This window comes from Petaurus breviceps, unplaced genomic scaffold (genome assembly GCF_028583685.1).
Source record: "Petaurus breviceps papuanus isolate PSGF00001 unplaced genomic scaffold, PetGlider_PUasm1.0 90692, whole genome shotgun sequence".
In the NCBI taxonomy this organism is placed as follows: Eukaryota; Metazoa; Chordata; class Mammalia; order Diprotodontia; family Petauridae; genus Petaurus; species Petaurus breviceps.
Genome location: NW_027187313.1, coordinates 3,857,012 through 3,881,711, shown reverse-complemented (window position 1 = coordinate 3,881,711; position 24,700 = coordinate 3,857,012). Strand labels below are relative to the sequence as shown.

At 38.0% G+C, this 24,700-nt stretch overlaps 1 protein-coding gene across 1 annotated transcript in view; it reads left to right on the top strand.

The window, feature by feature from the left end:
* The window catches only part of BRINP2 (BMP/retinoic acid inducible neural specific 2), a 149,947-nt gene that overhangs the window by 101,767 nt on the left and 23,480 nt on the right, over window positions 1–24,700 (top strand). The window contains exons 3-4 of the mRNA XM_069065503.1: window positions 12,870–13,060; window positions 16,463–16,668. Coding sequence (XP_068921604.1) covers window positions 12,870–13,060; window positions 16,463–16,668 — 397 coding nt within the window. The remainder of the gene's footprint in view (window positions 1–12,869; window positions 13,061–16,462; window positions 16,669–24,700) is intronic.

Sequence of the window (24,700 nt, the reverse complement as noted above, 5' to 3'; positions counted from 1 at the left end):
AGGTAGAAGAAAATGCGATTTATCTTAAAAGAATTAAATCACAAGTCACACTACTTAGTGCTTGTCCTGAGCTCAGCAACTCTAGGAATTATCCAGTTGAAATTATATTAATAAATGAAGGAAGCATGCGATGTTGGACAAGAGTGCTACATTTGGAGCCAAAGTTCTGGGTTCAAATCCTGATTCTGTCTTTGTGACCCCAGATATAAAATGAGGAGGCTGGACTGGGTGGCCTCTGAGGTCTGTTCCAGGTCCTCATCTATGATCCCCTAAACCTTAGGCACAACTATACTGGTACTTAGGGAATATAAAGATGATAAGTATGGGGTGGTAGAAACAATGCTGGATTTGGATAAGCTCAAATCTCAGTTGTATTACTTACTACTTATGTGTCCATAGGCAAATCACTTAAGCTCACTGAGCCTCAGTTTCCTCATTTGTAAAATGAGGGGTTTTGTTGCCTCTTGACAGAGAGATGATGGACCAATAGGAGGAATGAGAATCATGCTGTTTTTGGACACAATGTAAGGATTTGTTTTGCTTGTCTATGATTATTCATTACAAAGGTTTGTTCCTCCTTCTCCCCAAAAAGATTGCCCCCCCCTTTCCCTCAGATCAAAGAAGGTGGAAGGAAGAAAAAAAGTAATTTTACTTGAAAAAATAAAATAAAATAGCTGGACTAGATGGCCTTTTACAGTCTCTTCTGTCTATGAGTTTAAATAAATGGTTTAAAATAAGGCTGGTTTGAAAAAGCAGAAAAAAAGATTCCCCTTCAAGGCAGGGAGGTGGGTTTCCTAGATAATTACTCCAGGTGCCTGGCCAGATCAAAGGTTTCCAGTTTACCAGCAAGCCTGAAAGTGGCACTCCCAACCTCAGCCGATGGAAATCTCACTTGGGATCACACGATGCAGCTGTGCCCTTGCTGCCTCTTTCATCATCACTAGCCAGAACATTCCTGCAAGGGGGAACCTTGCTGGCAGATCTCTTTTTGACCTTGTGTAAAACAGAAGGGGGTCCATTCCTGCTGGTTCCGTGCAGGCTGGATGGTGTCATTAAAGTCAGCAGTTAGATGACCTAAAGGCATCAGGGGAGGGGAAGCACTGCACAGCCTGCATTTGCACTTCTCTAATTACCAGCACTTTGTTTCCTAAGCTGTTTTGCTTTATCTTCCAGGATCTCTTTGCTTCCAGCCCATGAGATGAGACTGACCAGTTCCCAGGGTATCACATCATCACCTTATGCTGTTAGGTTAGCATGGCCTTGGAATCATGGGAGGACAGATTAAGAATTGGAAAGGAAATAGAGGCCACTGAGTCTAACACCCTCCTTTTATAGATTAGGCAACTGAGGCCCAACGCAGTCCAGGAGATAGGATTTGAACCTAGGTTCCTCATGCCAAGTCCAGTTAATCATGTATATTCATTATTCCTGCCATGGTAGCTGGTCTTAGTGAACTACTCTCACTTCTGGGAAAATCCTTGGATTTTACCCAAGGTAAAAGTCTTGTCTTTCCTAGTCATGTAGGAAAAAAAACAAACAAACTGTTAGGGCAAAAAAGGAAGCTAGTTTGCTCTTTCTACACTAGAATATCTTGGCATTGTACTTGGAGTCTGGACACCTGAGTTTGAACCCCACTTCAGAAACCTACTAGAGGGATGACTTTGCTAAAGCATCTAGTCTTTGAGCTTGTTCCCTCACTTATAAATTGGAGGTAGGAATAGTTACAATTCTTCTTTCCTAGGGTTGTCTGAAGAAAACACTTTGTAAGCATTCAATGTCAATTAAATGTGAGTTGTTATTGTTACTGCTTAATGCATAGGATATGCATAGAATAGTGTATTAGATAGTAGGGGTAATAACATTTACTGGCTAATGTCCCAGAACTTTCTTGACTCTTTCTGCTCATTTAAATGTCTCTCAATCTGGCTCTAGCCTAGTTCATTTCACAGTCATCCCCTTCCTATACTCATTGCCAGACTGGTTTTCCTGCTGTCCCCAAATTCAGCATTCTGTCTCCCATGGGCTCTGTCCTGGAATACTCTCCCTCCTCGCCTTGATATCTTAGGATTCTTAGATTCCTTCAAGCTTCAGCTTAGGTGCCCTGTCCTTTTTTTTAATCTTTATTAATTTGTTTACTTTTAGTTTACAAGATTTATTACCACAAATCCTTGAGTTTTAAATTTTCTCTCCCTCCCACCCCATCTCCCCATGGTGGCATACAATCAAGTATAGTATCTGCACATACTTTCACATTAGGCATTAGTCAGGTTATAAAGGATTGTAACAGATGGAATGAAGAATGGGAAAGAGGAAACAAAACCAAACAAGAAAACAAAAAAGGGCAGGTAGTTTGCTTCAATCTGGCTTCAATCTCAGTTGTTTTTCTGGATGACATCTCTCTCCATCATGAGTCTTTTGGGTTTCACTTACGATTCTGGATTGCAGAGAAGAGTCCAGTTTATCACAGTTGGTCATCACAATACGTTGTGTCTGTAATTATGTACAAATTCCTCCTGGCTCTACTCTTCTCACTCAGCATCAGTTTGTATCAGCCTCTCCAGGTAAATATGAAGTCCATCTGCTCCTCATTTCTTATTGCACAATAGTGTTCCATAACATGCATATACCACAACTCGTTCAGCCATTCCCCAATTGATGGGTACCCCCTTAATTTCCAATTCTTTGCTACCACAAAAAGAATGGCTATAAATATTTTTGTACATATGGGTCTTTTTCCCACTTCTATGATCTCTTTGGGTACAACCCTAGAAGTGGTATTGTTGGGTCAAAGGGTATGAGATTATTTATAGCCCTTTGGGCATAATTCCAGATTGCTTTCCAGAATGGTTGGATCAGTTCACAACTCCACCAGCAATGCATTGGTGTTCCAATTTGTCCACGTCCTCTTCAGCATTTCTCATTTTCCTGTTTTGTCATCTTAGCCAATCTGACTGGTGAGATGTAGTACCTCAGAATTGTTTTGATTTGCATTTCTCTAATCAATAGTGATTTAGAGCATTTTTTCATATGTTTATAAATGTCTTTAATTTCTTCCTCTGTAAACTGCCTGTTCATATCCTTTGACCATTCATCAATTGGGGAATGACTTGTATTCTTATAGATTTGACTCAATTCTCTGTATATTTTAGAAATGAGTCCTTTATCAGTGACATAGGTTGTAAAAATTCTTTCCCAATTTTCCACTTCCCTCTTAATCCTGGTTACATTGGCTTTGTATGTACAGAAGCTTTTCAATTTAATGTAATCAAAATTATCCATATTGCATTGTATAATGCCCTCTAATTCTTGTTTGGTCATGAAGTCTTCTTAAGTGCCCTGTCTTAAAGAAAGTCTCTCCGAGTTTTCCTACTTATTAATGGTTTTTCTATCCTCAAGGGAAAATATGCTTATCTGTTTACGTGTGATAGCATATAGATACTGGACTCAGCAGAAAGGCTTCCTGAGGGCACATTGTTTTCATTTTGTCTTTATGTCCCTCAGGATTAGCACAGTGCCCTGCAGATAATACATGTTTACTAAATCTTGGATGGGGGCAGCTAGGTGGTACAGTGGATAAAGCACTAGGGCCTGAAGTCAGGAAGACCTGAGTTCAAAACTGACCTCAAGACACTTACTCACTGTGTGACCCCATGCAAGTCATTTAATTCATTTTGCCTCAGCTTCCTCATCTGTAAAATGGGCTGGAGAAGGAAATGGCTAACTAATCCAGTATGTTTGCCAAGAAACCCCAAATGAGGTCATGAAGAGTCATATACCACTTAACAATAACAACAATAAAAGCTTGGATGGGGTGGTATTTGGGGGGGATTATTTTGTGTCCCTGAAGCATAAAAGCAAATAACTGTAACCCCTCCCCCTTTAAGGGTAAAAGTAAGTAACTGTAACCTACTTTAAACAATCCAGAATATTTTTGGATCACATGGAAAAGAGACAGAGTGGTAATTAAACCCCTGAAGTTGGCCACAATGTGATACCGAAGCAGCCCAGCAGGAAGCTAGAATAACAAACTGTAGCCTGGGAAGTCTATGCAGAGATCTCTTTACTCTTCGGATTTATCCATGAAACTCCTGTTTAGTGCTCTCTAGAGTTTCATAGGCACTTTTCCCTGTGACTAGACTAAGATTAGAAACATTTGCTTTCTCAAGCTGTTCTCCTTGAACATAGAGAGCACAATAAGGAAGAATTTGGGCAAGACATCTAAATTGAAATGGAGGAATTTTGGTCTGATGTCTTAATTGAAGCAAAATAATTTCATACCCCAGTCTCTACCCCCTCCATCCCCACCCAAAAAACCCTTTTATTCTTCACTTCCTGGAAAAATAAAAACATAGAAATCTCCCGATGTCTATTGAATTAATGAATTGGAAGTATTTCATTCTTTGAGTACCTTTAGATGACTTGGTACACTTCTCTGAGGTTTGTAAATGTTGTCAGAGAATGTAACTGGGGTTCATTGACTGAAGCTTTATCTCCAATCAAAAATTTAAGATTTGCTTAAAGTGTCCTTTGAGTATTTCACCATTTCGCATACTCCTCCTTTCCCACTTCCCCACATGCCACTTTCCAAGTACAGAAATTTCTAGTTACAAGTTTGGCTGAAGAGAATTGAGTTAGTAACTTTAGAGAAGACAGTATCATAATTTTCTGGTTAAAGTTTTATTCACCAATATTTCCACATTCATTTTAACTCATTCTAAAAAGATATAAGAAGGAAAGAGAGGAAGGAAGGGGGGGGAGAAAATAGAAATTAAACTAAATATATATATATATACACATATATATATATATATATATAATGTAAAGAAGTATAAAGAAAATGAAATGGTTTTTTAGTCTTAGATTGTAAGCTTCCCGAGGGCAGGTGTTCTATTTTTATGTTGGCACCCCAGCTTTTAGCACAGTGCCTTGTACAAACACACACACACACACACACCACTCTTAATAGATACCCATTGAATTATAAGTGGGCAAGCAAAAATAATTTCCAGACATATTTATTGATTTGTTTTAAATATAGCTTCTCAATTTCTGAATTTCTGCCAGAGTGCAGGCCTAAGGTGTTGTATTCTTCATATCTCTTCCACTGACTCCTCCTGACTTCCTGCCCCTTCTGACTTCAATTACCAAAAAAAATGATTGAACTTTCTGGTTCTATGGAGGAAGAGGAACAAGAAAACGAGGAAGAAGAGGAAGAAGAAGAAGGAAGGGAGTGGGAGAGGGGGAGGAAGAGAAAGAGGAGGAAGAATCTAGATTTCCTATTGTATCATCATTTCCTCACTTATTCCCAGTTCTTTATTTTAGGTTTTTTTTTCTTCTGATTTACAGTTTAATCAGGGAGGTGGAATAATCTGAGCATGCGAGTTTTAATTTTGCCTCTGTCACTAATATACTATGCTACCTTGAAAATGTGTGCATTTCAGAAAATGGGAATAATCATGCCCCCTTAACCCAGCAGGATGGCAGAGTGGTGTAAATCCTGCCAAGTTCTTTGGAAATAAAGGAAATGTGTGTTTATCCAGCATAGTTGTGGGATCAGGTGCCTGGATTAATCAAGTATGCTTGTTTATAGTTAGCATATGTAGCATTTTTAAGGAATTAAAATATGATCAAACACACCTACCATTAAGCCTCAACAGAGGGTAATGAAAAGCTTGGTGTAGCAATGAGCTCTGAGCCTGGGAGGCAGGTGACCTACCATCTAGTCCCAACTTATCCACTAACAATAATTGACACTGATATAAGTCTTTCAAAGTTGCAAAGTGCTTTACCTTAGATGATCTGGGTCGATCCTCACAATAGTCCTAGGAGGTAGGTACTTCAGGCCCTCTTATGGCCAGATGACAGAGCATATAGCAGATCCCATCATGTCCAGTCCTCATTGTTTTACAAATGAGGAAATGGAGACCCAGAGCTGTGAAGTAATGTACCTGTAGTTACACAGGAAATAAGCATCAGAAGCCTGATTTGAATGCAGGTCTTCCAGATTCTACGTCCAGAACTCTACTCATGGCACCACTGCACTGCTAGTGAGCCATATCACCATGGCCAAATAGATATCTCTATCTGGGTCTGTCTCTTGATAAATTAATGGTCTGAATGATGTAACCTTTAAGGTCTTCCAGCCCTAAAATTCCAGGTACTTATTTATGGTAATAAAAGTATGATTTAGAGTTCTTAATGAAACTGGTAATGTCTTGCACTGGTCCCCTGTGTGCTGACTTTTCTAAGAGTGGCACTCTCCGCAGCAAGTGTTAAACAAATTGTCAAGCCCCGTATAAATGTAACTGGGCCATAGTCAGTATGGGAGTGGGAGGTGGTTCTGCCCATTTTGTATTACCTGACCAAGTTTCAATTAGATGATCAATAAGCATTTATTTAGTACCTATCATGTGCCAAGCACTGGACTAAGTGCTGGGAATAAAAAGACAAATAGAAAAGAGTCCCTGCCCTCAAAAAGCTTATATTCTAATAGAGAAAAGAACACATATGTATATAAGATAGAAGGCAGTTTGGGGAGGAAGGGCACTAACAAATAGGAAAGATTTTACATCACAGGTAACGACCTGAATTTGGAAAAATTCTATGAGGCAGGCAGAAGTGAGAGGGGGTGTATTAAAGATTGGGGAGATAACCAAGGCAAAGAAACAGATACACAAGAGGGAGGGTCACATGTGAAGAATAGTGATTAGGAATTAAGAATATGGCTTGACAATAGAATACAGAGAGGGGAGGCATGTATAAGAAAACTAGAAATTTAGAATAGAATTGGATTGTGAAGATCTTTAAATTCCTAATGTATAAGTTAGGTTATTTGGTCCCAAAGGTAACAGTGACTACTAGAGTTTATTGAGTAGCAGAATTACCTGGTAAGACCTATACTTCATGGAAAGAACTCAGGAAGCAATGTGGAAGATGGGATGGAATGGAATGGAATGGGGAGAGACTTAGAGCAAGCAAGGAAACCAGTTAGGAGTCTAACATAATATTCCAGGTGAGATGCAATGAGGGCTGAACTAGGGGCAGTGGCTTTGTAAATGTTAAAATGTTACAGAGAAACAAATGACTAGGCTTGGGATCTGATTAGATATGTGGGTTCAAAGAGAGTAAAGAATTTATGATGAGAGAAAGGTTTTGAAGCAGACTAGATAATACTGGGAAGTTTGGAAGAGGAGTGGGCTTTGGAAGGAATAATAATGAGTATTGTTTTGGAACATGTAGAGTTCAAAGTTTCTGGAAGAGTTTGAAATATTTAATAAATATTCTGTGAGTGGGAATGGAGCCTAGGAAAGAGATTAGGACTGAGCATAGAGATCTGGAAGTCATCTATATAGAAAGGATAATTGAATTCACAGAAGGTGGTGATATCACCAAATGAGAGAAGGTAAAGAGAAAAAGATTTAGGATTTAATCTTGGTATATAGACACCTTTAATAGGTGTGTAAGATGATCCAAGAAAGGAAACTGAGGAGTAGTCAGACCAAGAGGGAAACAATGACAAGAAAACCAGGGAGGAGAGAATATCCCAAAGGAGGTGAACAAGGGTGTCTAATGCTGCTGAGAGGTCAATAAGGGTGCAAACTGAGATGTCTGTTAGATTTGGCAATTAAGAGACCTTTGGTAACTTTGGAGAGATCAGTCTTAGGTGAGTGATGAAGTTGGAAGCAACATTGCAGAGAATTTAAAAGAAAGTGGGAGAAGTGAAAGTAGAAGCAGTGATTATAGATGGTCTTTTCAAGGACTGTCTGAGAAGTAGAAAAAGAGATGTCGGACAATAATAAGGGTGTTAAGACCTAGTGAAGGATTTTTAAAACATTTTAACTGAATGTGACTTGTGAATGTTTGTAGGTAGCAGGAAAGGAGTTAATAGATAGGGAAGGATTGCAGATTAAAGAGAATTTTTTTTTCTTTTTGGAGGGCAGCTGGGGTTAAGTGACTTGCCCCAGGTCACACAGCTGTTTTTTTTTGGGGGGGGAGGGGTAAGTGTCTGAGGTCGGATCCGAACCCAGGTCCTCCTGACTCCAGGGCTGGTGCTCTACTTACTGCGCCACCCAGCCTCCCCAGTTAGAGAGAAAATTTGATGGAAAAGATGGAAAGGGGATGAGATCAACGCTGTCTAAAACAAAGTTTATTATATTTTACACCCCCCCCCAATCTAATCCTTTTCCTAACTTTCCCATTACTATTGAGGTCACTGCCATTCTTCCAACTGCCCAGGTACACAACTTTGGTATCAGTCAATCAGACAGTCAACAAGAACTTATTAAGCATCTACTCTATCAGACTCTAAGCAAGGCACAGAGTTACAAATTCAAAGAATAAAGCAATCCCTACTCTCAAGGAAGTAACATTCTATTGGGGGGGGGAGAGGAAAATTCCACAAGCACATTTATAAAGTAAGTAGATGGTAAATATGGATGAATATCAAGAAGTTTAATACAGTGTAGTTTGGAGTGACAGTAGAGATCGTGGGAATCTGAAGGAGGTAGGGAAGCTTCCTCCTGAAGGAAGAGAAGGATTCCCTGGGGAGGGTGTTAGAAGGAAGAACATTCCCTGCACTGGGGCAGCCAATGGTGAGGTGACACACACACACAACTTCTCACTCTTCTTTGCTCAACTCATTCAAGTCAGTTGCCATTTTCTGCCATTTCTATCTCCACAACATTTCTCATATTCCCTGCTCTCTGCTTACACAACTCTAGGTCAGATCCTCATCACAAGGCTCTTAAAATAACATCCTAAATTGTTCTCCATGTATCAAATATCTCCTGACTCCAAATTACCCTCTACCCAACTTCCAGGATGGTTTTCCTAAAACTCAGATATAACCATGTCACACTCTGGCTCAATAATCTCCAGTGTCTCCCTGTAGCCTCTGAACCAAATAAAAATGCTTTCATTTAAATCTACTCACATCCTGTTTCTGTCTTACTTTTGTTAGCCTCATTAGACAAAACTCCCATGCCCAGTATGGTCCAGCCATACTGGCCTATTTACTGTTCCTCACATGGAGCTCCATCTCCTGTGCACTTTGCACTGGCTGGAATGCATTCCCTCATGCCTGGAATGCTGATCCCCTTCACCTCTGCCTCTTGGAATCTCTGTTCTTCAAGTCACAGTTCAAACACCTACTCCTACCTAGTCATTTCCTACTTCCCCCAGCTGCAAGTGTCTCCCCACCCTGTAGGTTACTTTGTATCTTTTATGTGTGTCCTTTGTATGCATATATGTTGTGTTCTCCTATAAACTGTAATCTCCTTGAGGGCAGGCACTGATTCACTTTTGTGTTTATTTCCTTAGCACTTAGCATATTGTGGATACTTAGTAAATGCTTGTTCATGAATAGATTTTCTTAGAAAATATAGTCATGATAGGGCAAGGGATCCAGACTGTATACAGCTAGATATATTTTGTCTTACCCAGTGATGTATCCTTGAATGGCTAAAGATAAAAAGCAAATTTCATACATCATATCTCATTTTCCATTGACTTAAAATGATCATTTCAGGGATGAATTAGCTTTACTTCTGTTTGATCTTTAAGTTGTCATGGCTATTTCATTTCTCTGATTGTTCCTGGTCAGCCTTACTCTCGAGTAGTGAATGATTTGTAAATAGTCATTTAAATGGGGCTGGTGATACCATTTTGAGGAAGCAAATCCTTCTGTATATTAAATAATTTTTTATAATTAGAGTAATATTAGACTTTCCTATATTGGACAGAACACTAAAAATAGTGGAATATATGGAACTTTGCCCTAAAACATTGAAATTTAGAGGGAAAAAATTAGCATAGTCTTTCAGCTATGTAAAAGCTACCCTGGTAAATAATTCTCTACCTTAAATTGAATTTGCCTTATTTACTTCTTGTATTATTTTCACTTTCTGAGTTACAAAATCAGTTTGAGAGTACCTTTCCTGCCACTTGTCTTAGGGGCACTCCATATTACCTGCCCCAGGCCCCAGAATTGCTAGTTATTTCTATAATGTTGAGTTTTATTAAAATGGGAGAATATCTGTTCAAAGGGAGTGTGGGAAATTCATTACCATAATGGGTTACAGGAAGGTGGAGGAAATCTACCTCTTTTTATTGGCATAGAATAAAACAGTAATTCAGTCCATGATGGCCTCAGGATAATCATTCCTAGATTAAGAGGGCTTGGTTGGGTGGCTATCCTAGCATGATCTGGTTACAAAGTTCTGTTATTCTGACCATTGTAATACACCTCCAGGAACTCAAAGAATCCTCTCTCCCACTGAGCCACCTAGAACAAAATGCCAGCCACTCTTTCCTCTGTGAAGTGATTTGAGAGAAAGCTCTTTTGACAAACATGCTGTAGTTTAATTAAAGTTTAGCATTTCCTACACAAAGGAAGGAACTGATAATATATTATTATGAACTTGCCTGCTTAGATAAATAAAGACACACAGTGGGAATAGCAAAAGATTTCCATTGGAGTCACATGTTATTTTTCCACCCATTTTCCCTTGTTTTCCCTGGCAACATTCAGCACGTGCCCCTCCTTTCAATCTTAGGTCTCCAGAATTAGGCAGAGAGAATTCCAGAACCTAAAATGGTGGCAGTTGACTTGCTTCTCTTTCATCAACACACTGCTAGCTTAGCTCCTGAGATCGTGGGATCATATATATGGAGACTGAAGGGAATTAAGGAAGCCCCATAGTCCAATTCTCTTATTTCATACATGGGGAAACTGAGGTGCAGGAAGGTGATATGATTTTCAAGATCCCACAAGTGGTAAACATAGAAGTAGGATGGATTTTGTGGTTACATTTTCCCCTTACAAAGTTCTCATATTGAAAGATGAATGACAAGATCCCTATGTTCTTTACACCCTTGAGACTTTGGAAAGTGACTTCCTGTCTAACAGAGAAAATCAGTCCCAGAGAGGTGGTCTCCCCATCTTACCTGAAAAGTATGTTGGATAGTATACCAACTACAATATACATTTACTAAATGCGTACTCTGTGCTAGGCACCATACTAAGTACTAGGGATACAAAAAAAAGAGACAGTTTTTGCCCTCAAGGAGCTTATAATATAATAGGGCGACAACATGCAAACAAATGTATACAAAGCAAACTGTATACAAGAAAGGTAGGAAATAATTAACAGAGAGAAAGTAGTGAATTAAAGGAGGATGGGGAAGGCTTCCTGTAGAAGGTGGGATTTTGGTTGGGACTTAAAGGATGCCAGAAAGGTCAGTAGTTGGAGTAAAGGAGGGAGAGCATTCCACAGATGGGGGACAGATTTCTGTGTCCCTGAAAATAATCTAGTGTCTCTCAAAGTATATCCCATGTGACTTAGCCCTGTAAGGACAGGAAAAAATTGGAATGGGGAAGACAGATAAAGAGAACATCAAACTATGTTCTTTGTTGTTAAGATTAGCTTTAGGGGAAGATGAACCTACCTACACTTCACAAGAAGTATCTCAATTACTGATTTTTAAGCTGATGTTTGAAATTTAAGGAGTTTCAAGTCTTTTGGTTATGACTTTGTCATCTGTTAAAGTAGAAATATGCCTGGTAAAAGATAGCACATTAAGTGTATCAATCACTTATATTTCAGTATGAATCTGTGATGAGATGATCCTTTCTCATGCAACAGCTAAGAATAGCTTTTTAAAAATATTAAATATTTCCCAATTACATGTACATTTTTAACAGTAATTTTTTAATTTTGACTTTCAAATTCTTTCCCTCTTTCCCAATCCTTCTCCTTCTTTTAGAAATCAAACAATATGATATTGATTACACGTGGGAAATCCTACAAACCACATTTGCACATCAGCCACATTGCAAAGGAAAACAAAAACAAAATAAAGCAACACAAATAAAGAAAATAAAGAAAAAGTTTACTTCAACCTGCATTCAGAGATCATCAGTTCTCTCTCTGGAGGTGGATAGCATTTTTCATCAAAAATCCTTAAGAATTAGGGGCGGCCAGGGGGCTCAGTGAGTAAGAGCACCTGCTCCAGTGGTCGGGATGACCTGGGGATCAAATCTGGGCTCAGATACTTAGCACCACACCCAGAAATAACTGGCCATGTAACCCTAAGCAAGTTACTTAACCCCGATTGCTTTAAAAAAAATCCTTAAAAATTGTCTTAGATTACTGAGAATAGCTAAGTCATTCACAGTTGATCATCATACAACATTGCTCTTAATATGTATAATGTTCTTCTGGTTCTGCTTACTTTGCTTTGTATCAGTTCCTATAATTCTTCCCCAGGTTTTTCTGAAATCATCCTATTTGTCATTTAGTATTCCATCTGGTATTAGAACAAGGGTCCCTTATAGTCACTTTCTACAAGTTGCTATCTCTGACTTGAGACCTCCCAAAGCTGCTGCTACTTCTGTCACCACACCTGGTCTCACCACTAGTGTTTCATTCATGTGGGCACTGGGTCAGCCTCTTCTCCCCTGTTACAAATCTCTCCTTCCTAGCTATGTTGTGTTGGGCTTGAGATATGTCTCACTCTGACCTTTTGTTGGCGCTGCCACTCCAGAATTCAATTTGAGGTGTTATTTTAAAGTTGTTGGGGATGTTGGAAGAGCTCAGCTGATCGCTTTCTCTACTCTGCCATCTTGACCCTGCCCCTTGGAGGTCCCTAAGGACAGCTTTTAAATACATTAGCAAAACAAGTGAGTCACTGGCACTGTCAGAAGTGGTTGTGGGTGTCTGGGTCTGGGAGAGTGGTACTGAAAGGGGGAAGGAAGGGAAGAATACTGAAGACAAATGTTTTTGACTTTGGAATCTTGCCTATTGGCTACTCTGCCTCCTCTTCTTTTTTGACTTGAACTTACCACTTGTTCCCTTTAACATTTCTTTCAGAGAGTTTGCCCGATGGAAGGTGAATAACTTGGCTCTGGAAAGAAAGGACTTTTTCAGCTTACCATTACCCCTTGCCCCAGAATTCATCCGGAATATCCGCCTCCTGGGACGGAGGCCCAGCCTGCAGCAGATTACAGAAAACCTCATCAAAAAGTACGGAACTCATTTCTTACTCTCCGCAACTCTTGGAGGTGAGTAAGAAATCTCATTGACTAATTGCCAGGTCATAGTTTAAAGGGTTTTGTAAGCATGTGAAATTATCTCTAGTCATCACTTTTCCTTCTTGAAAATATAGAGTGAATTAAATCGCATTGAATCAAATAAGATTTTCTAATGTGTCTCAGGGGGAAAGAAAGTACATCACCTTAGGAGAACATTTACATATGTGTGAGGATGTTTGGGAGATATATGCTGAATAGAGAGAGCAGGTGATCAAAACTAGTGAAGTTTAAAATCAGAGCTTCTTAATCTGGGAGTGGTGTAGTTAGACACTTTCTAGTTTTATAACCCTGGGCACGTCATTTAACCTCTGATTTAGTAACCTGTAGACAATAATAACACTCACCTACTAGGGTTGTCATAAGAATCAAATAAGATAATATTTGTAAAGCTCTTGGCAAATAGTAGGCACTTGTTTCCTTCCTTTAACTTGTTTTAAAAATATTTTTATTTCTTTTTTTGGTATATTTTTATTTCAATATAATTTTATTTGTATTTGTATTATCTTCCTTTTAATTCAATGAATTTTATTTTATGCAATTAACCATATTTTTTCTGATAAGGGAACAATAGGCTTTTCTAGGCTACAATGTTATAAATATAACAACAACAACGATAATAATAATAACCCTTGTTCTAAATTACTCTAAAGCCTCTGTCAGCAGGGGGAGCTGACATTTTTCTCTGAGGTGAGTTTTATAAGGATGATCTATCAGTCCCTTGTATCCTGCTTCCTGCAGGTGTGGGTTATTTCCTAGCAACAGAGAAAGCAATGCTTTGTTGTGCTTGTAGCATAAGGCTTAGTAAGGAATTGCAATCAGATCCTTAGGCACCTGGAGCCCTGGGATCTGTCTTTTCCCAAATGGGGAGTGCCAGGATCTCAACAGAGGTGGCATCCACACCTCCTCTAGAAAGAAAGAGAACATTTGTTATTGCCTTGGGCTTTCAGGCTGAAAACTCAGGAAAGGGTTCCCCAAGGAATCCAGTCATGTCTCTACATGATGGATGTATTTGGGGTCAAAAGATTCAAGCTTCTGAGTTTGGAAGCTTCCTATGGGAGAAGGAGGCATCCTGGGGGAATGCCGAAGGACAAAACTCCGTAAAAGTATCACTTGAAGTCTTACAAATGATACCATGAGAATGAGCTCGTGGGAAGTTAAAGTCGGAAAACCAAAGGAAGGAAGCTAGTGATCTAAAATTCTATATACCTAGGAGCAAAACTCAGTATTACTAAGGCAGGATATTGAGAACATTACCTGGACCTGGCTAGTGCAAAGATTCACGCATTGTTGGAGTTGGAAAGGATCCTAGAAATTTATCAATCAGACAATCAGCAAGCATTTATTATACACTTGTTATGGGTCAGACACTGCTTGCTAGATGAGGAAGAGGCAAAGGGAAAAGTGATGTAATCTGTGTCCTCAAAGAGCTTACAATCTAGTCAGAGGATAGGTGGTGAAATTAATCAAGGGTTGGGTTTAGGTAAAGTGGGAGCAGTGATAATATAAGGGAACAAAAATTGTTTTAGAAAAGAGAATAGGAGGGGCATCTAGGTGGCACAGTAGATAGAGCACCAGCCCTGGAGTCAGGAGGACCTGAGTTCAAATCCGGCCTCAGACATTTAACACTTCCTAGATGTGTGACCTTGGGCAAGTCATTTAATCCCAATTGTCCTGCCTTCCCCCCTCCAAAAAGAAAAAGAAGAGTTTAACTGGTTAATTTATTAAAAAGTTTGATATTGAGAAAGAAAAAAAAGAAGCATAATCAGAACAAAGGCCTGGGCGAGACCTGAAGGGTTGAATGACTAAATGACATTGGAGTTCATAATGAGGATGAAAATTAGGTTTAAGAGAAATAAGGCATACAAAGAGATGATCATGATGATGATAACAGCAGCAGCTAGTATTTATGTGGTACCTTAAGGTTTACAGAGTGATTTACAAATATCAATTCCTTTTGTCTTCAAAACAATTCTGGAAGGGAGGCGCTATTATTATCCCCATTTTCCAGATAAGGAAACTTCGGGATACAGAAATGAAATGATAGGGAATGTTGACTGGATAATGGGATGTCAAAGTTGTTCATCATGGTAGGGGAAACTTGTAAGTGATGGGAAGATCAAAGATGTGACTATTCCCATATATATGACGGAGGGCAAAGCAGTAAGTCATAGGAACCTAGAAGATTGAAGAACTGGGAAGTTAGGGTGTTCTGTGTTGAAGTCCCTTAATATAAGGGTAAATCTTAGGTAAAGAAGGAGATTGTGGACAAGGTTCCTTACAAAGACAGTAGAGTATATAAAGTAAGAGAAAAATTGTAAGATGATCAGCTGTGAATGACTTAGCTATTCTCAGCAATACAGTGGTCCAAGGCAACTCTGAAGTACTTATGATGAAAAATGCTATCCATCCCCAGACAAAGAGTTGACGATGTCTGAACACAGATTGAAGTGCACTATTTTTGGTTTATTTTTCTTGAGGGTTTTTTTTGGTCTCTTTTTTCCCCTAACATGACAAAAATGGAAATGCTTTGCATGACTACACATGTATAACCTATATTGGATTGCTTGCCTTCTCAATGAGGCAGAGTGGGGAAGGAGGAAGTAAGAGAATTTGGAACTCAAAATTTTAAAAAAACAAATGTTAAAAATTGTTTATACATGTAACTGGGGGAAAATAAGATACTAAATACTTTTTAAAAATAATTTTAAAAAAGAAAGGAAAAACAGTAGAATGTCCTGGGGGTCAAATTATAATAGCCACTAGGATCTGAATTGAGTGATAAATTTTGTTAGAGTGGGTGTTAAGTTGGTTTGAACCAGCTCTCCAATCACATTAAATGACAAACTGAGACTCAAGAGAAGTCAAATGCCTTGCCCAAGTTAATGGTTTATCTTAAGCACCATGGAAGATAGTGAGATAAAATGAGAACATCCTTCTTGAATTTGGGGCAACATTTAGCTAAGATCAGTTTTCAGGATACTTTTTAGCATTTTGTTATACCTATAGTCATCTTAAGAGCCAGGAAACCCCTGAGTAACGGAAACTGGCTTTGAATCTCACATTTCCATGTTAGAGTGAAAGAAGAGGCAAAAGGAAGATGACTTTCCTGATAAATTCCTTTTCGTTCAGATTGTGTCTATGTGGCAACTCCACCAGCTGGGGGTGATCTGCCAATTCCTGAATGCTAAATGTGTCACCCCATAGCATCTAATTATCAGATTCTAATTGAGGATTAATGGGAGGTAGTAACACAGGAACTTATCCAGTTCAGATTGTCCTGAACAAAGAGCAGAGAGGGGGTGTGTTTTTACTGGTACATGAAATATGAAAGGGAAGGAAAGTCATACCAATAGGCTGTGGTTGTTCATGCAGGTGAAGAGTCATTGACTATTTTTGTGGACAAGAGGAAACTGAGCCGGAAAACAGACCCAAGTGAAGCTACTGTGGCTGGGAGAAGTGGGAACAGTTCAGCTGTGTCCCTGGAGACCCTACACCAGCTGGCAGCCTCCTACTTCATTGACAGAGAAAGCACACTCCGTCGTCTCCACCACATCCAGATAGCAACAGCTGCTATCAAGGTAAATCTGGGGATCTAGAGTCCTTGGGGACAAGTGAACTACAAGATCCACAGGGTTGATAAAGAAGAGGGGAAAAGACAAGTTTATAAAGGAAGTCCTAGCTGAGGGATTCCTAAAGCCAACTCCAAAATGCTCTTTTGATCATGTCACTCTTTGCTCTAAGACCTTTAGTCGTTCCCAATTTCCTACCAAATAAAGACCAAGCATCTTAATTGAACACTCAATCCCTCCATGCTTTGGGATGTGTGTATGTTTTTGTTTCTTTAATTATATTTTTCTTTGCTATTATTAGCTTAGTAATTGTCAACAAAACACAAACATTCCAATATACAAAGAACAGAAAAAGTGGATAATATATGAAACTATGAATTTTTTGAATAGTTTATTTTTGAAAATGTGTGTTAAATTTAAAAAGGTATTACCAAAATTATCTTGTTAGTTTGTCTCCCCTTTTAAATTTCTCTTTGGTGTATTCTCTTTTATGTTTTATTGATGTGTTCTCCTTCCTGCCTTCCATTCTTCCAGCTCTCTTTATCACTTCCCACTAACCTCTTCTCTCCCACTCATTGAAGTCCTCCATTCTAAAAATATAGTCAAATGAAACAGATCAATCCAATGGCCATATTGGAAAATAAAAATGGCATTCCATTCCTCTAGTCTGTTCATTTTCAGGCAAGAGGAAGGAGGCATACTCCATCTTCAACCTTCTGAAATCATGTTTTGTCACATTGTTCAAAGTTCTGCAGTCTTTCAAAGTTGTCATTATTGTGGTTATTATGTAAATTATTCTCTTCTGATTCTTATTATTTCACTTTGTATCCATATGTGCAAGTCTTCTCAAAGTTCTCTAAGTTCTTCATTTGTCACTTGTACATTGCAATATTCAATTTCCCTTACCATTATTTTTTAGGCCTTATTTCCAGTTTTTTACTGCTACAAAAAGTATTTCTATAAATTTTTTTGTATATGTGGTTCTTTTCCCTTTATCATTTTTACAATATATGTCTAGTGATGATATTGCTAGGTCAAAGTCTACAAAATAAACATCAGGCATTTACTAAGCACCTACTCTGTGGCAGGCCCTGTTTAAAAACAAAAGTGAAATACTTCCTTAATACAAGATTATAATATGGCCAGGGAGAAAACGTGTATGTAAATAAGTATATTCAAAATTGATACAATATAATTGGGGGTGGAACAGAGACACTAACAGCTGAGGGAATTAGAAAAGGTTTCATGTAGAAGACAACATCTGAACTGAATATTGAAAGAAACTGGAGATTCTAAGAGGGTGAGATGAGAAGGGTATGGATTCTTGGCATGGAGTACAGCCATTATATAAAGATGTAGAGATGAGGGGTGGCTAAGTGGCACAGTGAATAGAGCACTGGCCCGGGAGTCAGGAGGACCTGAGTTCAAATTTGGCCTCAGACACTTAACACAAAAACTAGCTGTATGACCTTGGGCAAGTCACTTAACCCCAATTGCCCTCCAAAAAAAGATGTAGAGATGAGAGATGGATTGCCATGTATGAAGAATATTAAGAGACCAGTTTGGAAGGAGTTTTGTGTTCAAGAGTGGGAGTAATTATAAGATTGGAAAGGTAATCTGGGTACAAATATCAAAGGGCTTTATGTTTCTCCCCACTTAATAGTATTTTATTTTCCAATTACATGTAAGGATCATTTTCAACCTTCACTTTTATAAGATTTTGAGCTCCAAATTTTTCTTCTTCCCTCCATCTTCCCAAGATAGCAAGCAATCTGACATAAGTTATACATGTACAATTATGTTAATCATATTTCTACATTAGTCATGTTGTTAAAGAAGAATCAGAGCAAAAGGGAAAAATTTTGAGAAAGAAAAAACAGTGAAAATAGTATGCTTCAATATGCATTCAGTCTCCATAATTCTTTCTCTGCATGTGGATAGCATTTTCCATCATGCATCTTTTGGAATTGTCTTGGATCATTGTATTATGGAGAAGAATTAAGTCTATCATAATTGATCATTGCATCATGTTGCTGTTACTGTGTACAATGTTCTCCTGGTTCTGCTCACTTCACTCAGCATTAATTCATGGCTTTCCAAATTTTTTCCCCCTCAAATCTGCCTGCTCATCATTTCTTGATACATAGCATTTCATAGCACAATAGCATTCCATTACATTCATGTAACACAGCTTGATCAGCCCTTCCCCAATAGATGGACATCCCTTCAATTTCCAATTCTTTGCCACCACAAAAAGAGCTGCTATAAATATTTGTGTACATGTGGGTCCTTTCCCCTTTTATATGGGATACAAGCCTACTAGTTGTATTGATAGATTAAAGAGTATGAACAGTTTTATAGCCCTTTGGACACAGTTCCAAATTGCTCAACAGAATGGTTGGATAATTTCACAGCTCTACCAACAATGAATTAAGTTTCCAACTTTCCCACATCCTCACCAACATTGATCATTTTCCTTTTCTGTCATATTAGCCAATCTGATATGTGTGAGGTGGTGTCTCATAGTTGTTTTGATTTTCATCTCTCTAATTAATAATGATTCAGATAATTTTTTGTACAACTCTAGATAGCTTTAATTTCTTCATATGAAATCTGCTTGTTCGTATTTTTTTGTATTCTTATAAATTTGCCTCAATTCTCTATGTATTTGAGAAATGAGGTCTTTATCAGAAACATTGGTGCTAAAAATTGTTTCCCAGATTTCTGCTTTCCTTCTAATCTTGGTGGCATTAAAGGGTTTTAAATGCTAAACAGAACTTTAAATATTTGTTTTGATAGGTAATAGGGAACTAATGGAGTTTATTGAAAAGGGAAGTGGCCTGGTCAGATATCTACTTTAGTAAAATTACTTTGACTTCTTTGTGGAAGATGAGATTGAATGTTAAGAGTCATAAAGCAATAGGACTAATTCGAAGGCTATTGCAATAATCTGGGTTAGAGATGCTCAGGGTTGCAACCAATATGGTAGTTGTGTTACTAAAAACAAGGGGATGGTTGAGAGAGATATTGTGGAGAAAGAAACAAGAAGATTGTTTTTTTTTTCTAATTCAATGCAACAGATATTTATTAAGTGCTTATTTTGTGCAAATCTCTAGTCATAAAAAGACAATTAAAATAGTTTCTCCCATCAAAAAGTCTTACATTTAGTGGCTTCAAGATGGAGTACAGGCAGCAACTCAACTGAAGTCATTCAACATTCCACTGCAAATAACTTTAAAATAATGCCTCAGATCAGTTCTAGAGTGGTAGAGCCAACAAAACGTCAGGAAAAATTTTTCTAGCAAAGGGGTTTAGGAGGAAAAGACTGTGATGCCAGGGTGATGGTTGGCCCAGATTGCAGTGCACACAGAGGCAAATACCAGATGCAGGATATGGAGGAGGCTGCAACAGTGGCAGCAGCAGCTTCAGGAGCTCTGATTCTACAGATGGCAAGGGAGTCAGACCAGTGGTCAAAAAGAGATCATAGTGCACACTTTGCTGACACTGCATTGAGAACCCTGTTGAAATAGATCTGGGTTGCAGTCCTAAGGTGAAAAGAAACACTAGCACTTGTGGCCACAGGACAGTAGAGTCCCTGCTCACAGCTCCAGAGTGAGTAAGAGTACTTGTGCTTGCTCAAGGGGAGTAGATGCCCTGGTCTCAGTTCTAAGGCAGAAAGGAATGCTAGTACCTTTGGCTACAAAAACCAGGGGATATCATTATAGTTTCAGGGTTAAAAGCAGTACTAGCACTTGTGTCTATAGGGAAACAAAGTCCCTTCTTGGGTAAAGACTAGAGGACAGGGCAGAAGAACAATAATCACACCTCTCCTTAGATCACACCACGTTGGAAGCACCAAAAATTTATAGACCCCTAGAATTAGTTCTGAAAAGAGCAGCATGAAAAATCTGAAGCTTGGGACAGTGCCCCATCTACCCTAGGAGCTGAGTTCAATTTTAACATGAAGTTAAAGTCAAGAAATAAGCTGGAAAATGAGCAAACAACAACAAAAAACTCCTGTGACAATAAAAAGTTACCATGATGACAGGAAAGATTAACTCAGAAGAAAATGATGTCAAAGCAGCTACAAACAAAGCCTCAAAAAAGTGTGAATTGGACACAAGCCCAACAAGAACTCCTGGGACTAGATCCAAAAGGAGTTTAAAAATCAGTTAAGAGGAACAGAGGAAAAATTGGAAAGAGAAGTGAGAATGATGCAAGAAAGTTATGAAGATTGTCAACAGTTTTGTAAAAGAGGCAAACAAAAAAACTACTGAAAAAATAACATCTTAAAAATAAATTTGACCAAATGATAAAAGAGGCAAAAATAAATACACTGAAGAGAACTCCTTAAAAAAAACAAAATTGGTCAAATGGAAAAAGAGGTATAAAAATTCACTGAAGGAAAGAATTCATTAAAAGTAGAATTGACCAAATGGAAAAAAGGTACAGAATCTAACTGAAGAAAATAATTCCTTAAAAATTAAAATTGGGCAAATAGAAGTGAATGACTCCATGAGACATCACGAAACAATTAAAAATAGCCAAAAATGAAAAAATGAAGAAAATATGGAATATCTCATTGGAAAAACAACTCACCTGGAAAATAGATAGAAAATATATTGAGGAGAGATCACTTAACAATTACATGAAAGCCATGGTCAAAGAAAGAGCCTAGATATTATACCTCAAGAAATTGTCATAGAAAACTGCCCTGGAATCCTAGAACTGGGGGGGGGGGGGATAGAAATTTTTAAAATCCACTGATCAGTGGAATGTACTGGGTACACAATATTCAGAAGTAAATGACCATCATAACCTAGTTGGGATAAATCCAAAGATCCAAGCTTTTGGAACATGAACTCACTACTTGAAAAAAATTACTGTAAAAACTAGAAAGCAGTTTAGCTAAAACTAGGTTTTAGACCAATATCTCAAACCATATACGAAGACAAGTTTAAAATGGGTATATGATTTAGACATGGAGTGATATCATAAACCAGTGAGAACATGAAAAATCTTTTACCTGTAAAATCTATGGCTAAGGGAAGGATTTATGATCAAACAAGAGATAGAAAGCAGTACAGGGTATAAAATGGATAATTTTGGTTATATTTAATTTAAACAAACAAAACAAATATAGCTAAGATTAGAAAGCAGCAAATTGAAGGAATTTTGGTTTTACAAATTCCTCTGATAAAGGCCTCATTTCTCAGATATATAAAGAACTGAGTCAAATTTATGAGAATACAAGTCATTCCCTAATTGATAAATGGTCAACGGATATGAATAGGCAGTTTTCAGAAGGAAAAACCAAAACTATTTCTAGTCACATTAAAAAATACTCTAAATCAGTACTGATTAGAGAAATGCAAATTAAAACAACTCTGAGGTTCCACCTCATACCTATCATATTGGCTAATGTGACAGAAAAAGATAATGATAAATGTTGGAATGCACATGAAAGAATTGGAACTCTAATGCAGTATTGGTGGAAATGTGAATGGATCAACCATCCTAGAGAACAGTTTGGACCTATGCCCCCAAAACTATATAATGCTGTATGTCTTTGACCTAGAAATGCAACTACCCATTCTGTATTTCAGAGAGATTAAAGAAAAAGGAAAAGGTCCTATATGGACAAAAATATTTGTAGTAGCTCTTTATGTGGTGACAAAGAATTAGAAATTGAGGGGATGCCCATCAATTGGGGAATAACTGAACAAGTTGCAGTATATGATTTTGATGGAATACTACTGTGTTATAAGAGATGATGAGCAGGATGCTTTCAAAAAACTTGGAAAGACTTTTGTGAACTGATACAAAGTGAAGTGAGAGGAACCAGGAGAATATTGTACACAGTACCAGCAATACTGTAAAATGATTAATTGTGAATGAGTTAGCTATTCTCAGCATTACAATGATTAAAGACAATTCTCAAGGATTTATGATGAAAAATCCAGTCTACCTCCATTCAAAGAAAGAACTGATGGACTCTGAATGCAACTTAAGCATTTTTCACTTTATTTCTCTTCCTTTTTTTGTAATGTGGCTAATGCTGGAAGATTAATGATCCCCTCAACAGAAAAGGGATGGATTTAGTAGTGAGAGATAATGAGGACATATTGAATTTATGATTTCCATGGTATATCCAATTGGAAATATCCAACAGATAGTTGGTGATATGGGCTTGGATCTAAAATTTATCAATATACAGATTAGGCAGTCAGCATAGAGATGATGATTAAAATCTCATAAGCTGATAAGTTCACTTGGAAAAAAAAAGGGGAGAGGGGCCAGAATATAGACTTAGGGTCCATCTACAGCTACTGTGATATGTATGATAGATCAGTACGGAAGACTGAGAATGAGTAGCTGGACTGCTTGAAGGAGAACCAGGAGAAAGCAGTGCTACAAAACCCCAAAGAAGAGCAATAATTAAGGAAGAGAGGGTGGTCAGCAATACTAAATACCCCAGAGAGACCCAAAAGTTTGATGATTGAGAAAACCTTTGGAGAAAAAGTTTCCCTTGAGCAATGGAGTCAGAAAGCTTATTGTAGAGGGTTGAGAAACATGTGTGAGAGAGGAGGGAGTAGAGACAATGGGGACAGATAACTTTTACAAGGAATCTGGTTGTGGATGGAGCAGTAGAAATGTAGGATGCTAGCTTGAATGAATGGTTGAATGTATAGACAATTGTTTTTAAGGATGCAGATGACTTAGGGATATCTATAGGCATCTGGGAAGGAATAGTACATAGAGGAGAAAGATGGAAGATTAAGGAGAGAGGGGATGATTATGGAACAATCTGATGGAACTAAATGGAAAATAAAAAGGAATGGCTTTTGCATTTCAATATGATATACCCACAGATTTATTTTTCAGATAGAGGAAATGATTAACTAAAAATAGAATAAAGCAATTATTTGAAAATTTTGAAGTATTTTTTTGTTGTTATTGTGTTTACCAGATGTTAAGCTGCTGAAAATATGGGAATCAGGAGATTGTGGTATATTGGAGCCTGGAGTGGTAGCTTTTTAATCTGTATAGAATCTTTCCCTTATTGAGTTCTATTTACTGGAACAAAGACAATAGAAAAATTCAGGAACCTTAGCAGTCTTACTGTGACCAAGGCTGGGGCTTGTCCAGCATGCTATGCAGTTTGGCAATGTGTTACATTCTCTGGCAAGTATTTAGGAGTTTCCAATTGCTGGAATACAATAAACAATCAAGGAAGGTTATGTGTTTTGTCAACAATTATCAAATAACTATTTATTACTCAAAAGGGATGAGTGAGGAAAAAAACCCACCAAGAAAGACAGTAGTCAAGATGAAGAAATGACACTGGCATGCTCCCCTGTCCCAAATTATGTTTCTCCTTATGGGTTCTATTTATGTCTCTGCTCCCTAAGTTTGGGAATTAATAAAGACTCCATCATTTCACAATTTAGCATATTTTGACCTTACTGGGCCATTATTCTCTCTATATGAACTTCATGTCCCATACAAATTGGGCCTCTTGACATCCCTCAAACATACACAGCTCTGTCTTGTTTCCTTCCTATTCCATTCCCTTTGTTTTTAATTCCTTCTTTTCCCACAGTCACATTTTGAAATCCTACCTATTCCACAAGGCCAAGCTAGAAGACATCAAGACTTCCTTGTTCTATCAGTCATAATTTCTCCCCCCCTTCAGTGATTCTACAATACTTTGTTTATGATCTCTCCTATAGCACTTATCATATGTGGCCTTGTATTATATTTGTAGGGTACATAGAGTATCCCCAGTCTTAAGCTTAAATCTGTGCTAAGACTTTTGGGACATGCTGTATGTTTCATATTTTCTATTATATAGTAATTCCCTTTAAATCAAAGACTCTGTTGTATTTACCTTTGTATCTTCTACTGTCCCTATCAGGGTACTTTGTATACTGTAACTCCTCAATAAGCATTCATTGAACAAAGGTGTATTAACCTACAGCAAGTTGAACTTCATGAATGAATGAATCTGATCATTAAGGATATGTATTTTTGCTGAGTC